This window comes from Ixodes scapularis, unplaced genomic scaffold (assembly GCF_016920785.2).
Source record: "Ixodes scapularis isolate PalLabHiFi unplaced genomic scaffold, ASM1692078v2 PGA_scaffold1__304_contigs__length_218370807, whole genome shotgun sequence".
Taxonomy (NCBI): domain Eukaryota; kingdom Metazoa; phylum Arthropoda; class Arachnida; order Ixodida; family Ixodidae; genus Ixodes; species Ixodes scapularis.
Window position 1 is genome coordinate 106,562,847 of NW_024609846.1, and position 23,970 is coordinate 106,586,816.

General features: G+C 49.5%; 1 protein-coding gene across 1 annotated transcript in view; it reads right to left on the reverse strand.

Annotated features, from left to right (window-relative positions):
* Nucleotides 1–1,980: 1,980 nt before the first annotated feature.
* Nucleotides 1,981–23,970, reverse strand: part of LOC121045697 (sodium-dependent low-affinity dicarboxylate transporter 1-like) — a 73,624-nt gene continuing 51,634 nt past the window's right edge. The window contains exons 7-11 of the mRNA XM_040498810.1: nt 21,858–21,965; nt 10,557–10,740; nt 5,325–5,483; nt 2,528–2,665; nt 1,981–2,100 (exon numbers count right to left, since the gene is read on the reverse strand). Of these exons, the coding sequence (XP_040354744.1) occupies nt 1,981–2,100; nt 2,528–2,665; nt 5,325–5,483; nt 10,557–10,740; nt 21,858–21,965 (709 nt within the window). The remainder of the gene's footprint in view (nt 2,101–2,527; nt 2,666–5,324; nt 5,484–10,556; nt 10,741–21,857; nt 21,966–23,970) is intronic.

A 23,970-nucleotide genomic window follows, 5' to 3' on the forward strand; every position in this document is an offset into this window, starting at 1 on the left:
GGAAATGCATGCAGTGTGATCTCTTCTTCAGTTGCTGAAATACCGGGACAGCCCTTCACACCGCACCTTCTAGGCATTGTAGTTGATCACGTCAGTTCACTGACTCCGCTTCTTCTACCTTTAGAGCAACATTAAGCGATGAAAAGCAAATAAAAGAAACCTTGTCTGCTTGGATCGCTCGTGGAGGTGCGGGGAATAACAAATAATATTTAAAATATATTACACGCGCTCGCGGTAAGCAGGAGGAGGGATACAACTCACGTGACTTCCGGCGATGCCTCCCTTCTGACCGCCCCGATACCTTGCGGTACACTGTTACGTCACATTGCACGGCGGGAACTTTGAATTGGGCCTCGAATTTCTATTTTTTATAAAAAAAAATACGCAACTCTATAGGGAAACATTTTTTTGTAATGTCCTAATATGCCATTTCAACGCCTAGCATGAAAATTTTTTTTTTTTTTATGTTGGCGTGTCAGAGGCCTTTTAATAAAAGACGCGTCGCTCCCAGGAATCGAACCTTGAGCTTCCGCACGAGTCAGCGCGGTAACCACTCGGCCACGCACGCGCTCGCTCGCCGACGCGCGTGACAATAATCACCTCGTGTAGTTACCACCACCTATTGTTCCTTCTTGTTTAGTCTTTTTTGTTTTCATTTTTTGCTGTCGATATTTGTATACACCATGTCCATAATTAATCACAGCTTTTCTTTTTCGAATTCACCTGTTGTTCATATTTGTTTTATTGTCCCCCCTTATATAATGTACTTTCCATGTACCTTTGCGGGATATAAGATGAGATGAAATGAAATGAAATCCTAGCGGTCAGATTCCTCGCGAAACATCTTGGGTATATCGGTTGGCAACTAAGTCGCAGTTTCAATTGCCCAACCTCACTTCATAACATCAGGTCACAAGCAAGTGCAGTGCTTGAATTTTCAAAACTGTGACTTTACTTAAATTTATAATACGCAAGCCCGGGTGCGTATGTGTGTGTGGGTGGGGGGGGGGGGGGGTCTTTGTCGTGGCTAGATGAGGTTAGTGCAGAACACAGTCCTCTATGTCGAGGCAAACCCGGATCATAACAACCTGTACACGGAAAACGAGGCACTCTTGACAAGAAAACGTCGTTGAGCGCGTCGACATTCTAATCTTCCTGGTATCTTGGGGTCTTTTTTCGGTTGTTTGGGGGTCAAAAAATGTGTCCAACGTTTGTGCAACATAGATGGGTGACGCAGGGGCAGACAGTGTGATGTTCTACGTGAAAAATCTCAATATTTTCAGTTATTTCGGAAACATATAATTCATTACTTGCAACTGATTAGAGAAAAGTAGCTATTGAGTTACAGCGAACATTACCCCCTAAAAAAAAGTAAGTGAAGCGTTAAAAGTTACAAGAAATGAAATTGATTTCAAATAATCAGTTCCTTGTAACTCATTACTTACAAGACCGCTCTATATGGTACAGAGTGCTTGCTTGCCTTCATCTTCCGTGTTGTTTTATTATATCAAACTAAATAAAAGCCTATTCACTATGCGCTCATGTTAATCAACCACCCCACTACCTAAATGCATATCGAGTGATCACTGTACATTCTGTACACAGCATACTTTAATGCCATGTATGAATAAAATAAGCACTTTTTATATCGCATTTTCTCGCGTATTTTTCACTGTTTCCACTCGCGACATTTTATTAACAGCCAAGTAACATATTGTGCGGTTAGTCACATGAAATGAATTCGCTTCTGATGCTATGCCACTGTCAGGAACACTTTGAAGCATATATGTATCTACTATGCCTAGCTTATTCGGAATATGTATAATATTGTTCAAACGCTATATACGGGAGCCCATGGTCTCTGCGTTGAGACACCTGACTCGTGACACCGAATACGTAAGGAGCCTTTCAGTGCGTCATCCTCGAGTTCCTGCGCCAGGACGGCGATGAGATAAGAACGGCGATTGGCCCCGGCGTTGACTATACGGTACTGTTCATTGTGACCTCCGTGCTGATTTGAAAGAGGAGCGTCCCAGTGGTCGAGAACGCGACCATGCTGAGCAGGAGCGACATTGCCTTCATGAACACTCCGGGCACGATCTGTATTGAAAAAAAAAAATAGCACAAACCTCTCTCACATTGTGTTATTTTCCAGAAAACTGCGCCTGCAACGTCGCGCGAAAATCATCATCACTATTGGGAAAGCGGGATGATGTGATGACTGTGTGTAGATCCTCACATGGAAACCAAAAGTTAAACAAATGTAATTGCACTGTCGAAAGAATACGCGCCGAGAAAGTGAGTGAGAGGAGGAGACAGGAGCGCGCGCGGACGGCAAAACGCCAAGCTCTGGTTTGAACGATCAGTGCGCAGAGCTAAAGCTAGCTGCCTTTGTCTCCACTGCACTCGTTGAACGCATTAGAACGAGGAGCGCCGGCGTCCGCTGTTTGACTTTTGGATTCTAACGCGCTCGGCGAGTGCAGTGCAGATAAAGGTAGCCTATGAATTCGGGTAAAGTTCTACTGACCATGTCGACGACGGAGAGCCCTCCAATTTCAAACACAATAGCATTCCAAGCCTCCGATGACGGCAAGATAAAGGCGAAATTATTTGCCAGTCCCATTGGTAACGCATAATACAGGGGGCTTGTCAAACTTTCCCGCTGCTGCAAAGAAGACCGACACACCCACAATGAGGATTGTGTACCAAAAAACCCCGGAACGCGAGCGCTTACTCATAAACATCCTGCTTTGTTTTGTCGTGATCATTCTAAGCCGACGTTTCGGGCGTCAACAACGGAAGTCACTGGGTTCTTTTTGCGGGTATAGCACGATTGACCGCGGGCAGATCCCCTGTTGAAAAAGCTCACCGTCAGCAGCTTCGAAAACCCCGCGTTCAATGGGCAATTTGAAAAAGTTCAGCGTCCCTAGGGGTTTAGGTGCACTCTGGGAGCAGGAGACTGTCAACCTGTAGCTTCGGTTTTGGTTTCACTGGGTGGCGCATTTACCATCTTTTATCGTATCTGCACCGCCATGCTCACGTGGCCGTAGATTGCTCCACATTTGCGCTCGTTTCAGTAAGTGCACTTTTCTGCTCGTTGCTACATATCAGACAACGCGAATAACTAAACATTTACGGTTTTGCTGGCATGGGAGCGTGCGAACGTGCCGCAACGGCGAAGTCAAGTGAACGCACATCGACGTACACCAAATGCCTTGCCAGCTCCCTTTTTCATTTGTTTGCAACCTCGAGAACAGCCACTCAGACAAGTGATCCAGTGTTGTAACACCCTCGTTCCCGTGGCCAGTTTCCTCACAGCGACGTAGCAAGGGGTGCGCGTTTGCGCTTGAACGGATACTCGTACAGCGAAGTTCGTCATGTACCGCGTTAACCTGATTGAAAATAGCGATTGGCTTAGCAAGGATGTTATAAAACTGGGGTACTGGTCTCAGTGACTGTTCTCGACGTTGCAAGCGAATGCATGCAGTGAGCTGGTACGTCGTTCGGCATACGTCGATCTGTGTTCGCTTAACTTCGCCGTTGCGGCATTTTCGCTCGCTCCCTACGCCAGCGCAGTCGTAATTGTTTCGTTATTCGCTGTGTATAATATGTAGTGACGCGAAGAAGAGGGTACTTACAGCGTCGCGCTTAAGTATGCAGCAATCCACGACGACGTGAGCAACGGTAGTGCGAAAACGATAGCAGACGACAGATGGAAGAACCCGTCGGATCCGAAACCGTACCTATACGTTGAATCTTTTGCTCTCAGAGTGCACCTGAACCGCTAAGGCCGCTGATATTTTGCATATTGCGCATTAACCCGTCCCGTATTCATCACGTGCGAAAAGCCCCGTCCTCACTGCCCCGTCCCACCGTCTTCGCGCTTGAAGTATTTTAAGTGAAAGGAACAACAAGATAAGGTTAATTTGAACCGTAGAAAAACTTAGAATGATGTACTAGTGGCCAGTTGCATAAATCTGCATTACTAGCAATCCACTTCGCTGTCATAGAATTAAACTCAGGCGTAGAATTACAGACTTTATCTATCTAGATGGATACAATTTTCTTTAGAACATCGTCAGAAGAATGGAACTGAAATGCTGCACGTAATAATAATGCGCCATGAGCTGCTGGTTAACAGTTTTGACAAAACCCACTTCGTCGGAACTGTGAATCCGCGCGTGCTTCAGAGTCGACGAAAGGTTTGGGTCAATTCTTATTTATAGAAACTGTAACTCTACATGTTTTTACTTGTGACTGATATTTTTTGTTTGCTTTCACTTCTATTGCCTTGTGTGTATAGCGCGCGCCTCAACGGGATGCTTTGTCCAGTTATTCCTTCCTTGAGTCCGGGGTAGGCCTTATTACGTTACACAAGCTCGCGTGCATACTTGCTGTCGTTAGAAGCCGAATGCTCCCTCCGCCCTCACGCTAAAGGCCCAGCTACTTGACATGGGGGATTCGCGTTATGGGCTTCTGCGACTGGGGCTTTTGAAAGCGGGGCAAAAAGGGCGAGGCGTTTGCCGCGGGCCATTTGACGTCGGGTGCTTGCGTGCACCCTTTTTTAACGCGAGAGTGTTAAGGAGCTCGTGTCGTACGAAATTCAGTGTCGGTGGCGTGACGGGAAAATATTGATTGGTCGATGATGTCATGACGTCCCGCCACCTCTGGCAGGAATTTAAAACAACCCGCAACGCTCACGCGTGAATGAAAGTGATTAAAAAAACATGACATGACATATAATGCGAATTAAAGGTCGCCCCATGTCTCAAATGTTTTCACTTTATGGAGTAATTAATTTGCTTTAAAATTTGTGAAGAATTTTAGACGGGATTCGATGCTACGCCATTCGGTTGCGAGCCAGACACGCTACTACCAGTCCATGTCCGCCGCACTTCCAGCTCACTGGCACGAAGAGCATGAGAAGTGAATGAGAAGGCGATGCGAACGAGGGCCCGATCACGCTATCGCGTTCCACTCTTAAAGGCGAAGCTTAAGCGTCCTCCAATTTGTTTTGCTTAGGATTAATTTAGCGACACTAGAGCACGTACAGAGATATGACAAACATCATGATGGTGGTTTTAGACGTTGTATGGTTGGTCCCATCAGCTCGCAGCGTCGGCTACATGAAACAAAGGCGAAACGAAGGAGGAGGAGAGGAGAGCCTGCGGTGACGTCAGAGCGCCCTACTCTGATCGGAGTGATAGGGGGTAGGCGCTAATGCTAGCTGTATTTGTCAATTTGTTTACCGTCCATTCCGAAGCGCTGCTCGTATGCGTGTATGCGTGTTGACCCTTGGAGGTCAACTAAAGAAGCAAACTCACTTTTTTCTCCGCCAGTGCGAGAATGCCTTGTACAGTCATCTCGGCGTTTGTGAACTCGGTGATGAGTGAGCTGAGGAGCACGGCAACCATCATGTTGCTTGTTAACCCCAAGTTGATGGAACCCGCAAGATCAAGGGCCTCCGAGAAAAAACCGCTTAGCTGCAATAGACCATCAGGGTGGTAGGTGAGAATGTCGGCCCATATCCGATACGACTGAAGCAGGGATGGGCGAAATACATGCAAATATGTATCGAAATATAAATACAAACTACTTCGTCAAAAATGTATTTAATTACAAATCTAATTACATTTCCCAAAAAGCATTTAAGTACAAGATACAGATAAAAACAAATGTATTTGGTCTCCTCCAAATACTTTTCCAAATACATTCCTCAAAATTTGCGTCGGCGATTTCAGGGCACCTGCGACGGATTTTTCTGTATATCATTTTAATTTTGCATCGCACACTCGGGAGTTAGTGTGCGAGGCTCTAGTAACGTAATAGAAATATAATCACAAAAAAATGTAATCAGCTTGGACGTAATAGGTGAAAAAAGTACAGAGCTTCAAGCAGCTTTTTTTGTCGATTACATGTTGGTATAGACCAACAAAGAACCGAGACGACCAAGACGCGCAGCACTAGCTAGAGAATTTTTTATTGTTGCAACTCGCACCAGTTACGAAAATCTGGACGACCCGCGCATTTAGAATGTTCCAGGCAAAAATATGGATGGAAATCAGGCTGGAAAGCTTGACAAGTTGTCACAGGCACTTATTTAGCCAGTCTGCCTGTGAACGTCGATTTCGTCACTATTCTTGCCCTGGACTAGCACCGTAATCACAAAGTCACTAAACGCTTGTGCTTGATAGAGAGACACTGCATTCGGTGCAGAACGTTTTCTTCCTGCTCTGGACAGTGACAATAAATTTGAGGGATGTATTTTCGCCCACAAAACTGTATCTAATTACAATTGTATTTGAAATACCCACGTTTTAGTATTTAAGTACACACCTCAAAATACATTACCCAATTTGTAATTAAATACAAATGCAAAATACACACAGTATTTGAAATACGTATTTCAAATACTTGTATTTTAAATACTGCCCATCCCTGGACTGAAGTAATCTACTGAAATTCAGCTTCTCATGAAGAAATTCAAGTTCCGTTCGCAAAGGAGGATGCTCCGGCGGACAAATCTTTGAGCTTCTATTTTGTAAACCATTAAGGACTACTGGCTACAGTCATGGATTTCTACAGCGATCTAGCGTATTCTAGATGTTTCAGTTTTTAGCTTACGCGCGCAGCACCTGTCACCTCCAGGTACGTAATATAAACTGTGGATTTTGCCTCAGACAACTTTATTAGATTAGAATCAGTTATGTAACTATGTAACTGCCTATAAATACTTGCACCAGCGGTACCAGCCTCTCTCCGCCCGGCCTGCTCCCCCCCCCCCCCCCCCCCTCCCCCCCGTCGTTCAACGCGCCACCGTTTCTGGGGGACAGATGCTTTAACTGCAGTGCTCCATGGATTACGTATGTTTCGAAGTGCAGCGTTTAGACGGCGCTTTACCGTTCTCAATGGCAGAGCCGCATTCGCGACTCCAGCAAACTATGGGGGGCGTGCTGGTCAGACAAAATGGCGAACAAAGGAATGTCGCTTTCGTCGTTCAGCACGCGGACCACCATACAATTGTTATAGTGCAGCGTAAAATCGGTGTTACGTATTAAAGCAAAGCGATTTTTCGACGGTACAAACCTGCGCGTAGGAATGAAACGGCGGAAGGCATAAAAATAATTACTGGAAACTATGTTTGTTTCTATGCTGCCTACGAGAACCAAGCAGCAATAGCAGACAACAGAGTCGAAACGACCTACCCCCTTGAGCTTCTCGGCATTGCCGCTACACGGCGTCGATTTCACTGTAGACGCCAATAATGGGAGAGTCTGGCCAGCAGGTGTGTCGAAAACGCTGGAGACGAGAAAAGTGAAGGAAAGGGGGAGGGCGCCGAAGGAGCGAGAGAGGAAGGGGGGAGCAAAGAGGAAACGACCGCCATTTTGACGCAACATGCTTGCGGCGCAGAGCACTGTTGAGGCCATAGGCGTAGATTACGGGGGGGGGGGGGGGGGTAGGGGGCATCGCCCCCTGGTGAGGGGGGGGGGGGGCGGAGCCCCCCCGGGCCATGATTTTTACCAAGACGCTGTTTACGTGCCATATAACGAGCTTCTAGTAGTGGCATGTACACAAAATAACGCCCACGTTGCCTTTATTGACAAAATACTTGGGAAATGGAATCCCAGTGTGCTTTCGTTAGCTTCGATCTCCAGTTCTGGCGAGAAGGTAACGCGGTATCGATCACTTTTACCTACGCTTCATCTGCTTCCACAGCAGCCCGCTATTTTGCGATGTCCCACCAGAAAAAAAAAAGATAAATAAAGCAACCTCAAGTTAATATAGAGGGCGCCTACTCCGATACCACGGCGGATGCGCCGTGGTTTTGGCGATCAACACACGGCTACGCTTGCAAGGTGATATTCATACGTTGTAAAATGTACCCCCTAAATTAAGCTACTGATAATTGCCGGTGTAAAGAAAAATTGCGTGGAAAAGCACTCCCCCCCCCCCCCCCCCGGGAAAATGGAAAGTCTACGCCGCTGGTTGAGGCTTCGCGTCGCCTGCTACGGGTCGACTTCTTTTTTCGCCTGAATAAAAGTTTGCTGTCAAACGTGGTTAAAGGTTCATTCGTTAGCTTTTTAACCCACCGAGGAATAGCACTTTATCATTTTCTTGGCAGAGCCAGCGAAACAAAAGAAAGGAAGCAAAATTCGGATGTCGTTCCCTTGCATTTCACCGGGCGAATTAATGAAAATGGCGGCCCTCCCCGCACAGCTGGGAGCAGCCGGGAGTTCACGCGCATGCGTTCGTGCCTCTCACTCTGCGCAGCGGGCTAATGGGCTCGCTCGGGAGGGGGGCTTTACTGCGGCGAGATCATAAACTGGCCAAACTCTCTAAATATACAACTCTGCGCTATGGAACAGACAGTTTTGAAACGGAAGTCTATATCGCGCTTCAAACGACGGGGGGCTAATACCCGTACCACACGGGCAACTCGAATGCCCTTTACACCGAATGACATTTGAGCGGACGGCCAATCAGCACGCGCACCTCCGGGCGTTGCGCATTCCACGCGCGACAGATTGGAAGCTGATTTGTCGATCACACAAATGTCATTCGTTCTAAATGGCATTCGAGTTGCCCGTGTGGCACGGGTATAAGGTCCCTACGGGAGGCCGAATGAACGGAGTGAGGGGGTATCCCCCTCCGCAGGAGTTCCACAACATAGGCAATCTGGTAACATTGACCTAAGACGCGCAAGAAGGAGGCTCCTGACACTGTGGCGGTTCGCTTTGCGAGGCTAACATAATGAGGCGAACATAACTCCCTACACGAATTCCATGTCAACCCTGGATAACGAGCCACTCTTATGCAAAGAAACAAACAAAAAAATCTTTTAGCCTTTTTTTTTTGTTTTGTGAAGAAGGAAGACCAGCGAAGCTGTACTATGGTGGCAACGAAGTAATGGCCGGCCGCAAGTCGGCAAGCCAGAGTGGAAAGCCTGGGAAGGTTGCCGCCATCTATGAGCGACGGCGGCAACAAGGCAACCGGCAAGCCGGTTGTCTGGTGGCCGCCGTCGCTTATAGGTGGCGGTAGCTGTCGAGAGTTTGGTGTCATCATTTGTTCGCTTAATTCGTAGCATTAAAACGTGGTATTAGTTAATTCGTGGCATACAAAACGAGCGTGCGATGTTCAACACTGGGCAAAGATACAGTATTTGCCAGGTCAATTTGTTATGAGCATTGATCAATTGAGATTATGAAATCCGCGATTTTCCATCTCACGTTCTTAGGGAACACTGTTAATGTAAATATTACCCGGCATTTTTTTAACCAATTATGTTACTTAGTTTTAGTCTACAGATTGAGGACACGCGCGAAACATGGTAATTTAGAAGTATTTTAAATGCGTGACCTCGCTTGTTCTGGTTCAACTTTGTACTTGTTTCGGAAATAAACCGTGTATCCTTATCCTTCGGAGGTATTGGGTACATGAGCCTATTAAAGACAGACCATAAAAACGGTTTGGAACCATTCAGAGTCGCGATTTCTGCAGGGAAACAGTTTAAATATGTTGCAATAAACGTACACTGGAACATGGACATTTCGACGTCTAATTCAGGATTTTTATCGTGCTGATATATTTGGAGAGATGAAAGGGAAGCTGGCTTTGGTACCGTTTCAAACTTAGCTTTGACTGTTTAGTCAGCACTTCTTCTGGTGACCTTAAAGGAGCGGTGCAACGATATTCAATTGGAATGTTTTTCACTTGACACGAGCTTAATGGCACACCTGGGACTCAAGGATACTCACACGCAACGCCACTGGCCAAGAAACTCCTTTCTTGCGGTGTAATTTCAAGGACAAAAGCGATAATTTTCATTCAATCTCTCCTTTGCAAAATTTGATGACGTAACTCGGGGATCGCAGTACACCCAAGTGACGATATTTCAATGCGGTTCATAGATTGGACCCGAGCATTGCGTGGGCACTCGACTTGGGCTCGTGATAATTGCTAGCTCGAGAAGCATTCGGGTAGTGACCCGTGTCCAATCGCTGCAACGACGACAACAGCCGAGCCATAACAATGTCTGGAACTCAGCGCGTGTCCTGCGCTTTGCCAACCCCAGCGCGTGGCTATGATCAACACTGGCGGCATATAATCGGCTCCAGATCACGTGGCCGCTTGTTCTGGCTCCGAGTTGAGGGGGTGAACTCTGCTCGTTTTTCTTCAATTTTTTTTCTGGGACTTCTATTGCGTGGGGTGAAAAACGAACGCGTGTTTCATTGGTCATTAACGTTAGGGATTCGTTTTAAGCGGTATTTGGGCAAAGTACAAAAATTGTTGCATTGCTCCTTTAAGCTGACAAATGGAGTTTCCAATATAGAGGTATCGTAGCTCATTGCTCAAGGGTGATAGACTTGACTGTCATACACTCCGTTTCACCTTACAGTGGGCCACAGAAGACGCTAAGAGCCATCGAAGCCGATCACGTGACCTTCGGGCCTCCGGGAGGGGCGGAGCAATGCACAGGGAACGTCGTCACGTGATACGTTCTCAGCGCTGGATATGTTGCGATGGTTCGTAGCGTCCGTTATGAGGAAGAAACTCACCCTCACGATTTCGGTGAGTGTGGAGCCTCCGCCGACGATGAAGATGATCGCCCAGGGCATGTTCTTATGTATGAACTTCCACTCCATGAGCCTGTGCTCCAGCGAGAAGTTGTATCCCTTCGCGGGCATCATGAAGGCGATGAAGGTGATCAAGAAACCCACGGATGAGTCGGTCACGTAGTTCCTGGATGGCCGTGCAGTTCCATACTCTCATTGCACCGTACAAGTTACTGGCTCCAAGCTAAAAGGGATACTCAAAACATGCCTGGAAAGGTGCGTCAGCAATTAGCTCGGAGACGCCTGTTCAATAAAAATAAAATAAAAATATGGTATTTGCTTGCACGGAGAAAATAATAAGTGAAGGGAAAACACGTGGCTTCCTGTACCGTGAAACCTGTCGCGACCGTTTATAACGAAGTCAGTTATAACGAAGTAGCGGCTCTAGCGAAGCGATCACGATTTCCCATTCCCTTTAGCACTTTTTCAATGTATTTCTGCTTTTAGTGAAAAAAAGAATTGAGCGGCTCCCGTGAATATGGCGAAGCAAAATTCTCTGATAATAATAAAAAAAAAGTGAAAGCCGTTTACAACTTCCTGTAACGCCGAATTGGAGCGCAGCTCTTGAGGAGGAGGAGTGGAGGGTATATTCCTCCTCCTTCCTCGTGATCATGCCTGCTAGCCCCGGGGGGGTCACGTGACCCCCTCCCCCCGAGGTCAAGTGACCCCCCCCGGACCATACTAGACAAAGAGGGGAGGAGGGGGAGGAGGAGGAGGACAGAGGTCCGGGGGGTCACGTGACCTCGAGGGGACGGGATCACATGACCTTGGGCGGGCCGTCACGTGACTTCGGCGGGGGGAGGGGAGTCGCCCCCCGGGGTCACGTGACCTTGGCGGGGGAGGAGGGGGGAGGAGGGGGAGGGGCGACGCCGACGCCGCACAGGCTGGAAACGGGTCATGTGACCCCCTCCCCCCGAGGTCACGTGACCCGCCCGGACCATACTACACAATGAGGGGAGGAGGAGGAGAAGGAGGAGGGGGAGGAGGAGGAGGGGAGGAGGAGGAGAGGGAGGGGCGCGGTTACGCCGACGCCGACGCCGACGCCGACGGCGACGCCGACGGCGACGCCAACGGCGACGCGGACGCCGCTCAGGCTGGAAACGGGCCCCTAAGAGCTGCGCTCTAAAAAAATAATTCTGAAACTCTATCGAGTCGCAGATTGCCGCTCCTTATCTGGGAAGCGGGTTTCCGCATCGCACGCGGAGAAGCCGTCGTGGCGTGTCGATAGGGTCGTTCGGAGCACCAGCGACAACGTACCCATGACGTTTTAATAGAGACGACGGGAAGAACCTAGATTTAATGGTGGACGTTTCCTGGCAGATCTTCTCAAGTGCATCTGCATTCGGTTGTCTCGTGGCCAGCGTGGCGAGGAAACCGAGCGGAGAAGCGGACACGTTTGCAGACGGTGAGCGCCTTTGACTCCTTGCAGGCTACAGCTCGTTTTGCAAACGCGGCCTACAAACCACGTGACCCCGATCGAGCGGTTGCCCTCTTCCTTATTTCTAGACACTCTATAACGACGAAGCACGAACTTTAACCCGAACTCGGTGCCTTGCGTGCTTTGTCTGCTTCGTGTTCCGTGTCGGCGTCGCTAGTCGGTGTGGTCACTCTCTGGTGCGAAAGTCTAGCTTCGCACAAGCACCGATTCGGCGACTGATCGCCACTCAACTATGGCGAGTCCCGGCACCGTCGGCACCTTGACGGATAGACGAAGGCAATCTTCTTGAAACGAGCGTGCCGCCATCCTCGATGAAGTACGCGTCAACGTAAAGAATGCCGTCCACCGCCGGCGTCCTCCGTGGCGGCCGTCGCAGCTTTCGATAGGGCTCTGGACGCGGTCCGTAGGTAGCTTGCAGGATTTCGCTTCGATCAGAGCTTCTCGCAGTTGGCGAGAAGTGGCTACGATCTAGCAGAGATCGCGTAGGGAAGCCTCGACCGCCTTCTGCAGGCACGATGAACATGTGCCCGTGACTGTTTATGTTATCTTTTTTTCTTTTGTTTTTGTTTTTGTGTGTTACCTTTATCGAGTCTAGATATAACGAAGAAGCGGATGTAGCGAAGTAACTTCAGATTCCAGTCGACATCGTTAAAACTGGTTTTCAAAAGAATACATTTTGCTGTAAATTTAGTTTGACTTCTTAATTTCATGAATGTATATTTTTTTTTCTTTATAATTATGCTGAAGCCAAAGCGAAATTTATCGTTGCTCAAATATTTAACTAATAGCATTCAACCTATGCTCAATTGAATCAAATAAAACTTAATAAAAAAATGAAAGCGGTATAACTCTGGAGCTTTACGTTTTTCTGAAAACGAGCACTTTGAGCAAGCCCCGTAAAAGATGAGCCCGTGGCTTCTTTTTTTGTGATCAGTTTTTATATGAGTTTCGATACTCACCTTCACCTAAAGTCCATGCGCAGTCTACGCTGCTAGCTGACGGAACCAATCAAACAGCGTCAAAAGCGTGCCATCATGGTGTTTGTCATGTTTCTGTACGTGTTTCATCGTCGCTGAACCAATGATAAACAGAAAATGCCCAGTGAATTGTGCTTTTGACGCTGCTTGCTTGGTCCCATCGCCTCCTAGCATTGACTGCGTCCGGTGCCCCCTGCATGCAAGCACGTGCAGCATGCACGTCAAGATAGCCTTCGCAAACCCGGAAGTGCACGTGCTTGCTCAGACGAAGAGCAGCATGGTGGCCGCCAGATGCCCTGTTTGCAATCGTCTATATTCTAAGTACCCTATGAGAATTCCGTTTCAAGAATGATCCACCCGCTTAATTTTCTGCACTTCGAAATATAAACGTCACCCAAAAGACCAATCCAGATATACACTGAATACAAACGCATTATTCTTACGCAGTTGGGTGTAGTCGCAATGCGTATGAAGGTGAGCACGCGATCGTCAACCGCTTCGTTCTGGCAGCGTCACTAATAGCCGATTTAGACTACGGACTGATCCGCGGACGGATTGATCAAGTGACGACTAGTCCGCAATTCGCCCGTCTCCCAAGCTCATCCACACGAGGGAGCAGACGCCAGCGAGGACGAACCGAATACCCCCTCATGCAATGCATTTCATTTAAAATACCTTTGAGGTACAATGAACTAAACAATAAACACTAAACCTGCTTGCCACCGAACAATGCCGCGAAACTCTAACACCGCACCGTGGCAACGTTGTTCAAGTGAGAAATCAACGTACGCTTCCCTTTTGTATCAGATGATCACAGAAACTTTGGATTCTGGATCTAGTCAGTGGTCACCTCTGCCACTTCTCCTTTCGGTGCCTCTTCCGTCTGCGTCTGCTGTTGTGTGACTCGAGCACGTTCCACCGTGCGTTCCGCTTCCCGTTGCCGTGTCCTGCCACCATAATTCCTATCTCGTGTTCGTCACCTCCACCGCCGAGTGAGCGTTCTCCCGCCGCGCTCCGGTCGTCCCCCCTGTTCCTCCAGTACCCCAGGCTTTTCCTGATCTTCACCGCCGCTCCGGCGTAAACCTAGGCCGAAAAACACTGTACCGTTTCCAGACTAAACGACTTTCAAGTCAGTCTCCCGCCGAAACTCCGCGAGTGAAAAGGCGCTCGAATTTATCAGCCGGCCGTTTGAGGACGAGGGTCGGTCCGTCGTCTGAATCGGCTATAAGCGGCAGCCGTGGCGGCTTCCGCGCCTCGCATCTTAACACGCTTGGTTCGTAAAAACTCACAAGCCACCTTGGCAGCAGCTTAATGACGCTGCCGGTACGGAGGGGTCGACAATCGCGTGTTACCTTCAAATAAATCGCTTCTAATACTTCCCGTTTTCCTCAAGGTTCAGACGTTTTTGGTGTAAATTATGAAGGCGATATTGTTTTTAGTTATTTAAATCAAGTCGGTAAGACTAAAAAATTCCAGCAAAAATTAGCACAAACGGTTTCTTAGCTTTATTCTGGTGCGTCCAGAATAAAGTACATAAAGCAATGGGGCAGCTAGTTTTTGTCTACATGCGCTGGTTTTATAAAAAAAAGAAAAAAAGAAACACTTCTGTGGTGGAGAGTTTTATATATTCCTCAGTTACGTGTTCTCCACAAACGGAGGATCATGCCCCTCATCAAAACAAAAAATATAAAAAAAATATTTTTTTCGTAATTCTCTTAGATGAGTTCGCAAGAGCTAGTGGGAAAACAGAAATAGAAAGTAGACAGAATTACCGCACTGAATTATCGCTTCGAAACCATAGACGCAAAAGAAAAGTATCGATGACGTCTAAATAGAAAGTTTTAGCTGACCGTTTCGGTACCTGTGATACCCCCGATAACGATACCCGAGAACTATATACGAGGCATGCACAAAGACGGCGTCGGAGTATCGGCTATCGCTATCGGCTATTGCTAAAACTCTCAAGTGAGATAATCGCCCCAGTTGGAGAAGGATCGTCCTGTTCTCCATTGCCAACTTTTTTTTTAATTGTCCCTTTAAACTAAAATCTGGGGGATTTCACTAAGGCCTCGTGTCTCTCACAAAAACAAGGAAAAATAAAACACCACTTCTCGATCGAGGTCATGATAAAAAATAATACATTAAAGGGGCACTCAAGTCAATTCTGAGATCGGCGGTGACAACTAAATCTAGACACTCTAAGCATCCCAACCAACCCGAAACCGCAACCGTGCGTAGTTTATTTCATCGTTAAAAGCGTGTTCAAAGATCGCGACACGCCCCTTTTGGGAAGAATTTTCTTCCAAGTGAACTGGTCGACGAAGGGCTCTTATCAACGAGTTGCAAGCGATGGCTTCGCCCGCGGAGAAAAAGAGGAGTCTTATCTTAATGTGTACCTATCAGACTTCCTTCGAAACGAGTTATAGTAAAATCATTCGAAATCTGTGCGTATTGTAGGGCTTTCATTGGTCCGCACAATGTAGTCCGCGAGAGAAGAGAGTCCACATGTATTTCCCTTGCCTTGAGATGAATAGGCGTTTTTTTAGATATAGGACTTGGTATATGGGGGAACTAACACATTTAAAACAATATGAGATCAAAAACGACCTATTTTTTAACAATGACTTCAGTGCCCCTTAAAAGCCGCTATTTCGCTCTATGAAACACTTCACCAATTATATTAAAACTATATTGTTTAGTATACAAATAGTATATTGAATGTGTTTACTTAGTATATTGTCACGAATGACAAATGATGAGGCGAAGAATAACGAAAGAAAATAAACGTTTAGGATAGCGTCGCAGGCGGCGAAACAGCAGGATCGAACGCTAAGGCGAGACTGACTCCGGCTTGGCACGCGGAACAGCTTTTGTGCACGCGTGTGCTTCTGGAGCATTCGGCGTAAAGGTTCAGCGCGTGGAACATTCTAACCTCGAATCAACAAGACGGTTCTCAAATTTACCAGAACATCACATTCTAGTGTCAACAAAAACGTGTAGCCGCGGCCGGGACTCGAACCCTGGCCTTCTACGTAAAAGGCAAGCGCGATAACCGTTCGGCCACGGGCGCGCCGTCTTTTCGGCCAGCTGCGCTCGTGGAATTATCCCCGTCTTTAAAAAAGAAGTGCATCGTCCCAATGCAGCACATCACAATAATAATAAAAAAAAAAATCCACAGCAAAAGGACAGCAGAATCGCGAGCCGCAGTTCACAGTTCACTCGTCGACGAGAGTGGCAAGTTCTATCGTTCGTAATACGGCTTCAGCCGGACGACGTGCACCACCTCGGGTCGCGGCTGACGTCTTGCAGATGGGCGTGTTCCGTCGGGAAGGACTTCGTAGTTCAGATCGCCGAGGCGTCAGATCTTGTAGGGTTCGAAGTAGCGTTTCAGGAGCTTCTCGCTGAGAGCGCGGCGCCGTATTGGTGTCCAAACCCATACCTGGTCTCCGGGTTGAAAGTGGATGTCCCGGCGACGAAGGTTATACCGGCGTGCGTCGACTCGCTATTGGTCTTGAATCTTGACTCTTGCCAGTTGACGAGCTTCCTCCGCGCGCTGGGAGATCAGCTGAGCGTCGTCGTTGCCATCACCGGTTGGCACGTGAGGCAGCATGGCGTCGAGCATCGTGGTAACCATCCGGCCGTGTACCAGTTGGAACGGTTTCATTCCCGTGGTTTCTTCAACCGCTGTGTTGTACGCAAACGTGACGTACGGTAACACCTCGTCCCATGTCTGGTGCTCTACGTCGACGTACATGGAAATCATGTCGGCGATCGTCTTTTTGAGCCGCTCCGTTAGCCCGTTGGTCTGCGGATGATAAGCGGTTGTTCGTCGATGGCTGGTATGACTGAGCCGAAGAACTTCTTGGGTCAGCTGTGCCATCAAGGATGACCCGCGATCTGTAATCAGCACTTCAGGTGAGCCGTGTCGAAGGAGAATGGACTCGACGAAAAATTTAGCGACTTCCACGGCTGTTCCCGATGGCAGGGCTTTTGTCTCGGCGTGTCGTGTAAGATAATCGGTCGCGACGATAATCCACCGATTTCCTTGCGTCGATGTTGGGAACGGTCCAAGTAAATCCATTCCGACCTGCTGGAAAGCCCTAGTCGGGGCAGGTATCGGCTGCAGGAGTCCTGCTGGCTTCGTCGGAGGCCTCTTACGTCGTTGGCACTCATGGCACGACCTTGTGTACATATGGACTGTTTTCGGGAGTCTCGGCCAGTAGTACTTGCACGAATCCGGGCGAGCGTCCGGCTGTAGCCAACGTGTCCAGCCGTCGGGTCGTCGTTGCATGCTTGAAAGACTTCTTCTCGCAGTCTGGCCGGAACAATCAGCAGCCAGGCAGGGTTGCTCGTTCCGAAGTTCTCCTTGAAGAGCACGCCTCGCCGTAGAACGAAGCTCGACATGTCTCGGGCCAAGACTTGCGGAACTGAACTTCCTTGGCCTTCAAGGTGTTCGATCACGGCGCGAAGTACCGGGTCGTCTCGTTGAAGTGCTCGAATGTCGGCATCTGTCACTGCGCCGAGAAAACGGGCGTCATCGTCGTCGTCAGTGCTTTCGGGAGGAGATTCGCCTGAGGCCCTAGACAAACTGTCGGCGTCGTTATGCTTGCGGCCAGACTCATGCACAATGGTCACGTCGAATTCTTGCAGTCGCAGACTCCAGCGAGCGAGGCGTCCTGACGGGTCCTTGAGGTTGGCGAGCCAACAGGGAGCGTGGTGGTCCGTGTCAACGCGAAACGGGATCCCGTATAGGTACGGGCGGAACTTGGTTAACGCCCAGATGACTGCGGGACATTCCTTGTTGGTCGTAGAGTAATTTTTCTCTGCCTTGGACAGTGCCCGGCTTGCGTAAGCGATCACCCTCTCTGCTCCGTCTTGTCTTTGGACGAGGACCGCGCCGAGTCCGGCGTTGCTGGTATCCGTGTGAACTTCCGTTTCCGCTGATGGATCGAAGTGTCCGAGGATAGGGGGCGACTGGAGTCTTTCCTTCAGTTCGTTGAACGCTTGTTCTTGTTCCTCTCCCCAATGGAAGTTCACGTCGTCCTTGGTCAGATGCGTGAGCGGTGCAGAAATCTTAGCGAAATAGCGAACGAAACGTCTGTAGTAAGCGCACAGTCCAAGAAATCTTCTTACGGCTTTCTTGTCTGATGGCTTCGGTAATTCGGCGACAGCGGATGTCTTGGCAGGATCAGGGCTTACACCCTGAGCACTCACGACATGGCCCAGGAATTTGAGTTCGCCGTAAGCGAACCGACATTTTGACGGCTTTAGTGTCATTCCAGCATTCTGGATAGCCTGTAGCACGGCTCGCAAACGTCTCAGGTGCTCGTCGAAGTCGCTTGCGAATACCACGACGTCGTTGAGATAGACGAGGCAGCTTTGCCATTTCAAGCCGGAAAGAACGGTGTCCATTACACGCTGGAACGTCGCCGGTGCTGTGCACAGTCCGAACGGCATCACTTTAAATTCGTACAGTCCGTCCGGCGTAACGAATGCAGACTTCTCACGATCCCGTTCGTCGTCCTCGATCTGCCAGTACCCACTCTTCAGGTCCATTGACGAAAAGTATCGGGCATGGCGCAGCCGGTCCTGAGTGTCGTCGATACGTGGCAGCGGGTAGACGTCCTTTTTGATTGCAGCGCTTAGTCGGCGAGAGTCCACGCAGAACCGAAGAGTCCCATCTTTCTTCTTCACCAGGACTACCGGTGAAGCCCACGGACTGCTTGAGGGCTAGACAATATCGTCATCGAGCATTTCTTGGACCTGCTTCTGTATGACTTCGCTTTCTTTGACAGAGACACGGTACGGCGACCGATGGACAGGAAGCGCGTTGTCTTCAGTGACAATTCGGTGTTTCGCGACGGTCGTTTGGCGTACCTTTGACGACGTGCAGAAACACTCATTGAACTCGGCGAGAAGGTCACTGAGTTGTCGTCGTTGTGGGGTAGGCAGGGTTTGGTCGATGTCAAACTGCGAAGGCGGCGTTGTCTTGGTTTGCCACGAAGAGAGGTCTTCTGATATTCCGGCGATTGCGGCTGAGCCCGGGAGTTCCTCGGCGTGACCCACGGCGGTGCCTTTCGTAAGGTGCTGGGCCTCCTGTCGGAAGTTCGTTACGAGTGCGATAGTGTGTCCGTCTTGCAGCTCCGCGACGCCTCTTGTGATGCCGATCCCTCTTCCTAGAGGAAACTGGAGGCTTCCTTCGAGCACAACGTCGCCGCAGAAAGTCTCATCGACCCCGACGGGTACGAAAACACTTGACCGCGGCGGTAGGTTCACGTGGTTTGCGAGGACTCGTACCGCGGGTGACGTCGCTTTGGGGTCCTCCTGTGATGGAGCAGGTTTTCGAAGCGTCAGCCGGTTTGCTCCGAGGTCGATGACGGCGCCATACGTGCAGAGAAAGTCCATTCCGAGGATAACGTCCCTCGAACAGTCTTGCAGAACGACGAACTTGACAGGGCACGTCTCACCGTGGATCTCGACGCGAGCAGTGCATCTCCCGACCGGTGTGATGAGGTGCCCTCCGGCGGTTGGTATTTGAAGTCCATCCCACGGCGTCGTGACTTTTCGAAGGCGGCGGGAGAGCCTCCCACTCAAGACTGAATAGTCTGCTCCGGTGTCCACGAGCGCTGATGCGTCGTGGCCGCCGATGACGACGTTTAGGTTATTGGACACCGTTGCAAGGGCCTCGTTTCGATCTCTGGTAGCGTTCGAGTGGGGGCCCTCCGACGTTCGTGGAGGATCTTGGCGTCGGTCGTCTTCGGCAACTCCACCTCCAGGGGTTGCCGCGCCTAGTTTCCCTGGCGAGGAGCGAAGGGTGACAGGCTTTCACGTCGGGGTCGGCGCATCGGCGAAGCTGGACGTCGTGGCGACGGCGATCAGAACTCTCTGCGGGACGCAGGCTCGGGGGACTGAGGTCGTCGCAGGTACTCGTCTATCTCCCGAGGTCGTTCACCATAGCGGGGCCGCGGGTCGTTCGGATGGAACCCGCGCACCCCAAGTCGTCGGTATGGGTATCGGCGGTAGGTGTGGTCTGCTTCCCCGCATTGGAAGCTCGGAGGGCGTCGGTCGGGCGTTCGCCACACGTCGGTTTTCCGGGGTGCGCGAGGCTCCGGGCGGGCGTACTGCACCGGGTCGTCGTGGTGTCTGTCGTGCTGCGGCGCAGGAGACTGACGTCGGGGCGGCGCGACATAGGTGCGAGGAGGAGGCGGTGGCCGTCGGGCCACTGCGGCGTAAGTCAACGTGGGCTCCTCGGTGGCTGCCACGACGACGGGAGCCTCTGGTTGGATGGCTCTCTGAACTTCTTCCCGCACGACCTCGGCGATGGAGAGCGAGGCCGGGCGTGCGGCAGCGGCAGCAGCTTTTTCAATTCCTCCTGGACGACATCACGGATAATGTCACGGATGCCGGGGAGGGTGGTGCCCAGGTCGAATCCAGATGTCACCTGAGTTGTTACGCCAGAATGTCGTTGGTAGTGCTAGCAGGGCCCGTTCCATATTTGTCGCCTCCGTGACGAACTCGTCGACTGTTGTCGGGGGATTGCGGATGAGACCGCCGAATATCTCGCTTTTGACACCCCTCATCAAGTGGTGCAGCTTCTTCCCCTCGGTAGCCTGAGGATCGGCGCGGACACTCAGGCGGAGAACATCCTCGACGAAGCTGGTGATGCTCTCATTTAGGCCTTGGGTTCTTGCTCGCAGGAGATCTGCCCTCTCATGTCGGTGTTGGCAGGCAAACGTCTTCTTCAGTTCTTGCTTGCACAGCTCCCACGACGTCAAAGAAGCCTCGTGGTTTTCCAGCCAGTGCCTCGCAGTTCCTTCCACCGAAAAGTAAACGTTCTGCAAGCAGTGCTCAGCTGACCACCCGTTATGGCGGGCCACTCGTTCATAATGTTGCAACCAGTCCTCGATGTCCTCGTGGGCTTCTCCGTGGAAAGGCGTCGGAGTTTTGGGTGCGACAGGCAGGTATACGACGGCAGAAGCGGCTGGGTTCTGCGCCTGGTTGGCCATTGTCGTCTTCTTCGGCTTGGGATGGCCCAGGCAGCAAACCGTATTCAGGATCCTCTAACTTGGTTCGGCGGCCGGTCCGAGTTTCAGGTTCCGCGTAGAGTTGTCTTCTCACCGGGCTTGGAATCGGACTGGCACTGCGGGCTCATGGAGGGGAACGCTGCACGGGCATACTGTGCCCAGCACCTCCACCAAAATGTCACGAATGACAAATGATGAGGCGAAGAATAACTAAAGAAACTAAACGTTTAATGAGGCGAACTTGTGCCCAAATAACAGAGCAGAAAAAGGATAGCGTCTCAGGCAGCGAAACAGCAGGATCGAACGCTCAGGCGAGACTGACTCCGGCTTGGCACGCGGAGCAGCTTTTGTACATGGGTGTGCTTCTGGAGCATTCGGCGTAGAAGCTTCGGCGCGTAGAACATTCTAACCTCGAATCAACAAGACGGTTCTTGAATTTACCAGAACATCACATTCTAGTGTCAACAAAAAAATGTGTAGCCGCGGCCGAGACTCGAACTGTGGCCTTCTACGTGAAAGGCAAACGCGATAACCGTTAGGCCACGGGCGCGCTGTATTTTCGGTCAGCTGCGCTCGTGGCAATATGCACGGCTTTTGTTCGCAGGTAGGTGGACCGCCGCGGTAATGTACGAAGTAAAATATAATAAAAGTATAGTTCAAATTTTAAAAGAATACTAAAACACACTTTAAGTGCACTAGTTTTAATAGACGTCTGTACTTAGTGTACTTTATCTAAATACGTCTTGTTAAATTTTTATTAATGGAGTATTTTTTTAAGGAAAACGGTCATGAGAGAAGGACTGACTCGTTCAGATTCAGGAGGTCAGACCATCCATGTATGAAGACTGGCCTTCTGGTCACCCACAGTAGAAGACAGAGGCCGAAAAGGAACGTGGACAGGACTTCGGCATGCCTGCGACAGTAAAGAAAAATTTGCATTAGTAGAATTGCAGGGCAAGGCATGCAGGCAGATGAATCAGTACGAATGAGACTCTACATTAAACCCAACGCTCCCCCTCTCCCGCCCTTTAAAACACAACAACAACACGGATACTGGTTTTAAAAAAAAAAGCAACAACAAAAAGACTACGAGATATGGATTGCGGGTTTGAATCGCATGTCGTTCACAAAAAAAGGTTATTGTAATATGTCTGGTACATGCATCACAAGAATTCAAGTGAGTCCGATCTGAAATTTGTATAGGATGTATTCACTAGCGGTCATAGCTAAGCTCGCTGCTGCTGTCGTGCCACGGGGGAAGAGAGAGAGGGGAAAGCTGCTTTTGTACGAATTTTGAGTGAAAGTTAATCTTCTATAATCTTTTAGAGGGAGAATAGCAACGTCTGGGGAAGGCCTGGGGCATACAAAGGAAAGTCCCGGTGAGAAGGGAATTTCTCCCCCCCCCCCCCCCCCCCCCCCCCCCTTCTTCCCTTGTGATTGCCCGAGAGCTGACGGGAAACTCCTCCCGAGCATGCGCTTTGAGCAGTTACCTCAAATATGGCGTCCAGTGAATACTCTCTATAGGCTACTCCATATAAATGCCTTTTTTCGTGTCTGGCTTAGCTCAAAGACATTATAGACAGATGTGACTTTTGTAGACGAAATGTATGTGCACCTTTCAACGTTTATCAAATGGCAACATTTCCTTTCTAGTTTGAGGGGTCATGAACTTCCAGACTTGAGGCCATCCTAAATCACTGCTGTACGGGCCAGAGAGCGGATCATCTTACTGGTCTCCGCCGACACGCTCGTTCAACTGTCCGTCCCCGCTTTTGTTATGTTACACTCCCGCGGTGCTTCTGAATCGTAACAAAACCGCAGCGGGACTTCAGGCAATGACAAACGTGAGAAGGACTAAGTTGTAGCCGATAGAACAAATAAACACTTGTTTTTGTAACCACGAAAACGGAAGCCCCAATCCCACAATTTGTTCCCTCCGACTATCCGTCCGTGCATTTTGCACTAAATTATGCGGGGAAATTGACGTCTCGTGACCCATGCATCGATTCACTTCTCCGCTAAATTTAGCGGAAAAATTTACGTCTTGTGGCCTAAACACCAATTCAGTTTCCCATCTAAATTTAGCGGAGAAATGGACGTCACGTGACATATACAGCATATCACTTTCTCCGCTAAATATAGCCGGAAAATTGGCGTCAGTTGACCTATACACCAAATTAGTTACGCCTCTAAATTTAACACGTGACACCAAATCCGTTTTGACGTCATGATGGCGCTTAAGACGAGGACAAAAGGAAGACAGACAACACGGAGCGCTACTTCAACTGTTTATTTTTGAACAATAGGGGGGGGGGGGGGGGACATATATACACTCACACCGCTTCACCTCAGCCAATCCCGGGCCTCACCGTCGATCGCAAAAACGCTATCTCTTTGTCTAACAGCTCAACGGAGGCAACGCTGACACATTGTGCTCCAGACTGTTTTATCAGGTCCGCTTCTATTATTTCCCTGAGCGTCTTATCCTTGTGTCTGGCTAGAATCGCGCAGGTGTTGAACAAGGGCCTGCATCCACAATCGTGACAATGAACTGAAAGATGACCGTCACGGTGGTTATTAACATTCAAACTGTGCTCCCGTAACCTATCATTTAGGCATCTGCCTGTTTGCCCGATGTACTTTTTACCGCAGGACAACTGAATCACGTACACGACTCTCTCTGCGCACGTGATTCAGCGTGCGCAGAGGGATCGAGTCGTACACGTGCGTGTACGTGATTCAGTTGTCCTGCGGTAAAAAGTACATCGGGCAAACAGGCAGACGTCTAAATGATAGGTTACGGGAGCACAATTTGAATGTTAATAACCACCATGGCGGTCATCTTTCAGTTCATTGTCACGATTGTGGATGCAGGCCCTTGTTCAACACGTGCGCGATTCTAGCCAGACACAAGGATA